The following is a 6,130-nucleotide window of genomic DNA, read 5'->3' as shown; positions in this document are numbered from 1 at the left end:
CGAGGGCCTAAAGTAGAGAGGATAGGGGGCAACCCTGTCTGGTACCTGGGTCAGGTGGAAAAAGTCAGAGTTGTTGCCTGGGAGTTTGATACGTGTTTGTGGGTTGTGATAGAGAGCCTTAAAGCCATGTAAGAATTCATTGTTGATGCCATATTTGCGGAGTAGAGTGTCAAGATATGACCAGGAAACGCTGTCAAAAGCTTTGTGTATATCAAGGCTGAGTAATAATGTGGATTTGGAATGTATGTTTGAGTCTTGAATGATATTTGTGGTCAGTCGTATATTGTCTGTTATTTGTCTGTTAGGAATGAAACCTGTTTGGTCAGGATCAACTAATGGAGAGATAACAGCTGATAATCTGTCTGCCAAAATACGGCCAAATATTTTTAAGTCATTGTCAATAACCGATATTGGACGGTAGTTTTGAGGGGTGGAATGGTCTTTATTTGGTTTGGGAAGAAGGGACATGTTAGCTAAAAGCATTTCAGATGGGAATTGGCCGCCTTGTAAGATATTATTATACAGTTTAGTAAGGTGTGGGGTAATGGTAGGGGCAAATTTTTTATAGTAGGAAGTGGAGTAGCCATCTGGGCCAGGGGCTGTTGATATCTTTAAAGTTCCAATGATTTTGCTAACTTCTGTGTCTGTACAAGGGGCATTGAGAGATTCAATTTGATCCCTGGAAAGAGTGGGTAATGTGTTTTAAAGGGGGAAGGCATGAGACAAAAATGAAGGAGGATTTTGGTCAGTCACGGAAGGAGAGGTGTTTTTTTTTTTTTTTTTTTACTTGATGAGGCTTGTGCATTATGTAGTAATTCAATATGGTACTTGTTTAGGGCTCACAGACAATGGTGTATTGGGGCATATATGTAAAATATGGCCATATTTCAGCACTGGGGATCCACGGGTGTTGATTACAGCCGCCAGTAAAAATGAATTACAGCAGCGGTCTCCAAATTGCGGCCTGGGGGTCAGATGTGGCCCTTTGCTTGCCTTTTTTTGGCCTTTGGGGCACTATTCCATCCGCTGACATCAAAAATCAGGCATAATTCCTGTCATTGACACCAACGATGGGGCACAATTCCTTCCATTGATACCAATGATGAGCCACTATTCCTCCCACTGACACTAACGATAAGGCAGATTTCTTTCCATTGACACCAACCATGTGGCACTATTCCTCCAACAATGGGGCACTATTCCTTCCAATGACACCAACAATGGGTCACTACTCCTCCCACTGACACCAAAGATAGGGCATTGTTTACTCCCACTGGACACCAGGACATTTTCTACTCCCACTGGCCATAGGCCGGCTTCCCTAAAGTCTGAAGGACAGTAAACTGGCTCTTTTTTTTCCTTTTTAAAGAATTTTATTAGAATTTTTTCAAAGTTTACAAGTTTACAACAGACAATGCCATCTGGAAAGTATTTTAAAATGTTCAGTCATATACAGTTAGGAGAACAGAAAACTTATGGCAAGTATTCAACAATCACAGTTAAACAAAATCTCCTGCACAATAGTGCGATGGCAATGGAAGAAGCCTGGAATTCCTATGGGTCCCAGTCCATGCACAGGCCTTGCTGCTCTCCAAGGGTCAGGGGATACCCAACAGGAACACTGCGCATTACCCAAGCAATATTTATTAAGATCAAAAGGAAGGAAACATACTCACAAACAAGTGGATAGTAAAAGAATATTAGAGTCCCTGAGGCTCTGAGGAAGAGGGGATCCTGGTGACCTGGTTGCTTTTTGTCCATTATGGACTCTGATATGCTTTTACTATCCACTTGTTTGTGAGTATGTTTCCTTCCTTTTGATTTTAATAAATATTACTTGGGTAATGCGCAAGGTTGGTGCGCCCTCTCTTCATTCTTAGTATTCAACAATATCAGGATAATTGAGTATTGTCATATCCAGAAATGAAAAACTGACACACCGTGTCTATCAAACATATATAGACATCATGTTACATCTATGTTGTGCAATTGATGTTAAATTTGTATTTCCATAACTGAGCTTGTACTGTCAGTAGCTCAAGGTAATCTCGTTATTTTAAAGAGATGTCATAGAGTGTCTCCTTATGGGATGGGGGAGCTTGGTTGTGAAGTATATGTGTGCTGGGGTTGTGAACAAAAAAAAATGGAAAGGGAGAGCCCAACCCGATGAGTACTGTATATACCAATGATTAGTAAACTGGCCCTACGTTTAGAAAGTTTGAAGACCCCTGAATTACAGGATATGGTTTTATGTGTAAGCATATGAATGCACACCCCTGGAAACATTCTGTCTCCATTCCCCCTCCATCCTTCCCCCCACCCTCTGCTTTATCCCCCTCTATTTACCCCACCTCCTTACCTCCCTCTCCCCCCTCCCTTCTTTCCTCTCCATCCCTCCATCCAACATATGTTGAAATTTCAAAAACAATTTCATAATTTTGTAACATCTGCAGTCAGAAATGTATATTAAAGCCCTATATTCGCCTGTAATTCACAGTTAAAACATGAATATGCTTTATTTGAGATTTCTTCCAGACTTAGCAATTATTTTACGTAGTCTTGCCCAAAATAGCTGCTGTCCATTCTCATGATCTGGCCAGTCCAGATAGGTCTTCTTATTCAAAAGCTTAGTCAGTCTATGGTAATACTGCAGCTCTTCTCTAGAGATCTTATCAAGGAATATCAGAATCAGAGATTCCTTACTCTCTGTTAGTAGCTTATACGTTGCCATCCTCATTTCCAGGGAACACCAGTTACTCTGCAAGTAATTATGGGTAATGATACAGACCGTCCATCTGCTGCTATAGATACTGTCCATAATGTTCTCCACAATGTCTCTGCCGACCTCAAAATCCCTGTTATGGATACATACTTTGAAGAATGGAGGACCCTTCTGCTCCAGGTTGAGAAGAAGTTGCTCTGTGACCCATAGTTCATCATTTGTGTTGTAAGACACAAAAACATCATATTCGTACTTGTCTTTGTGCTGGAGCCTGTGGTTCAGCCAGCATTTAACAATGTAGACTATGTATAGAATATACCAATGGATACTTTCATGAAAAAGAGATAGGCACATAAACAGCAGTGTGCACAAAAAACTCAGTACAAACAATATAAAATCCAAATCACTCCGACAATTGCTGTTTAGGAAAAATCTAAAATTCATGCTGATGTCCTTGATGAGACATTTTTGATTGTAAAAACCAATGGCGGACACACGTGTGTTAGATTCCAGCCATGAGAGAAATCCATTGAAATTACAACTACAGGGAAAAGTTGTCTGCAAAAAATAAATGTACTTCAAGTTGGGCATTGAATCAAATACGATGGACTCCACCTCTTGCATGTTCTGATTTTCAATGATGAGAAATTCCAGATCCTGTAAATCGCTAAAAACATCCTTGGAATCCAAACGATCTATTCCAGCATTCTTTAAATGTAAAACTTTGAGATGTAATAGTCTTTGAAAGATTTTATTGATGTTTATCTGATTATATTTAACGATGCTATTAATATTGTGCAAACGAAGGAACTTTAATGATGATATGTCTTTCAACGAGTTGATAATAGTACTACTATTAGAAACATCCTGTGGATGTACAGAGTAATACAGTTTTTCAAGTTTTGTAAAACTGGCAAATGGGCTCCACTGTGCATCAAGATTTGTAAATTCTATGGTGTTTTTCAAATGTAATTCTTTAGCTTCAGCGAATGAAGCACAGCTGAGGGCTACGTCGGGTGAATCTATTTGTAAGCTCTCAAGAAAAGGAAATTCATCTAAAACGTCACTTGTCAGGTGTAAAATATTGGTCTTTACTGAGATATTTTTTAAGGACCTTCGTATATTTTTCCACCAAGACAAATCAGCATTAAAATCATAGGTTAACTTTATATCTTCAAGAAGGACCTTTCTAAATGCATCAGAATGAAATGTATTTACCACATTTTCGTATAAATTTAAATGTCTTACCATAAACAAATTGGAAAATGTGAATTCACCAATTCTAAATATGTTGTTATGTTGAAGATTCAAAAGCTGTAATTGATCCAAACCATCAAAGGCAAAATCAGCGATGTGATTAATTTTGTTGCTCTCCAGGGATAAGCTTTTAAGTTCTTTTAAGCACGCAAACTGTCCCTTTTGTAGTCTTAGTAAATAATTAAAAGATGCGTTTAGGTAAACTAGCTTCAACATCGGCGCAGATTCGTTGTTGCACAACTTTAAACTTTCCAGGTTATTATTTGATAAATCCAGTTCCAATAAATCAGGTAATTTTTGCATTTGTTTTACCCCAATCTTATCCAAGTAATTGCCTGATAAATTTAACTTCTTTATGTTTTTACAGGAGCCTCTGAAAGTGTTAATTTTACGTATGGAAGAAAACATGAGAAGAAGTTCCTCTGATTTAAAATAAGAAGCTCTAGCACAGATTTGAAATGTATCAAATCCAGTGTTTTGTAATGAAATTGTTTTGATTGTCTTAATACCTGATTTATAGAGGTCTTCAATTTCAATGCCAGTTCTGTCAGCAGTAAAACGCTCCAGATGTGGAAAGTTGCAGAGAGACTTAGGTTCAGTGATAGTTAATTGGCTGGTGCTCAGGTCAAGGTGGCTGATGTTGAAATTTACAAACTGCCCATAACTTGTATGATTTTGTGAAGTAAGACAATCAGCTGATCTAAGTTTACGAATCCCATTGCTAAGTACAGAAAGTTTTTTAAGGTTTTTGAATATTCCTAGTGATGCTGTTACTTCAGATAGATAACTGATGTTGTTATTTTCCAAGATAAGGTTGTCCAAGAGATGTAGATGGTTGAGTAGGGAAATGTTGAATACTGATAACTTTATATAAGATATTTTCAGTTCTTGCAGTGAATTTAATCCATAAAAAGTATCCTTATGAAATGTAATGTTATTAGACATAACATCTGCCTTGATCCAGAGAGTGGTAAGTTGAGGAAGACCACTGAAGGTACCAGGTTGGAGTTCAACATCCCTTGTTTCTATGTAGAGAGCATTCAGTCTTGTGAATCGAGAGAAGACTCCAGTTTCCATTGTCATGCCACAATATTTGGTTAGACAAAGCCAATCTGTTTCCAATGGGGCGTCTTTCAGCGCCAAGTGAAGGTTTTCCACGTGGTCACAATGGACGGCAATGGAAAAATTTAATTCCTCAAATCCCTCACATGTGTCAAACTTCAGATCCACGAACTGTGCATAATAATTCTTTTCCAGAACCTGACAGTTCTGTCTTAGGAGCGATTGACAAAAATAACAAGAAAAAATCAAGCAAAGAAGCTGTGAGAAAACCGAGCTGTAGATATTCATGATGACTTTTTGTGGTCGGTATGTAGAACCAACAGTGAAAATTAGCTGACATAGAGATTTGACTAGTGTTCAAGATATTTATCTGAGCATACTTCCCTTTTTTAATTACGCAAGATAAACAATGCAAGATAAACAATGTTCAAAATAAGATTCATATCTCACTTTAACCATAACTGTATGCAGTAGAAACCTATACTATTTAAATGTCACTTAGATACTGTCAGAAGCTTGTATTTGAGTAAAGGGATATTGCCACAAAATGTTACCAAAATATGTAATTGGGGGGTACCATCATCCTGTATTCATATAATAGAAAGAAGGGGGGGGGATATACAAGGGCTACTCCAAAAAATACCCTAAATCCCCAGGAGAAGTTTGGACTATTGCAGTACCCAAATGTACGAATAGGCATAAATAAAAATTACAATTTATTATATAATTACAAAAAGGTACAAATTACAACAAAAACAACATAGTAGTTGTTGCACAAAATACATATATATATAAACAATATCATTTAAAATTAACATTTGAAAACCCCCCACAGATGTGTAGAGGCATTCTGATGTGGGTATAGACTTTGACCTCAACAGTTTCGCGGCCAATGCTGCTTCCTCAGGAGGCGTCCAACCATAACATCTATAAAACATATAATCAGAATTACAATAACACAAACTTATTAAGTATTTTGCCGAAGGCTTAATAATAATGGAGTATTTAAACAAAGTGCAGCATAACTCACCAATAAATGCCCAGAAGGGCAACAGACGGCAATTTTGAGACACCCCAGAATGGGTGTTC

At 37.7% G+C, this 6,130-nt stretch overlaps 1 protein-coding gene across 1 annotated transcript; it reads right to left on the bottom strand.

Annotated features, from left to right (window-relative positions):
* Positions 1-2,391: 2,391 nt before the first annotated feature.
* On the bottom strand, positions 2,392-5,375 carry LOC141134877 (uncharacterized). Its single transcript, XM_073624308.1, has one exon. The coding sequence runs from the start codon at positions 5,327-5,329 to the stop codon at positions 2,516-2,518; it is 2,814 nt and encodes a 937-aa protein (XP_073480409.1). The 5' UTR covers positions 5,330-5,375; the 3' UTR covers positions 2,392-2,515.
* Positions 5,376-6,130: the final 755 nt, after the last annotated feature.

Source organism: Aquarana catesbeiana, linkage group LG03 (assembly GCF_042186555.1).
Source record: "Aquarana catesbeiana isolate 2022-GZ linkage group LG03, ASM4218655v1, whole genome shotgun sequence".
Lineage (NCBI taxonomy): Eukaryota > Metazoa > Chordata > Amphibia > Anura > Ranidae > Aquarana > Aquarana catesbeiana.
The sequence above is the reverse complement of the archived record's forward strand: the minus strand, read 5'-3'. Positions and strand labels throughout refer to the sequence as shown.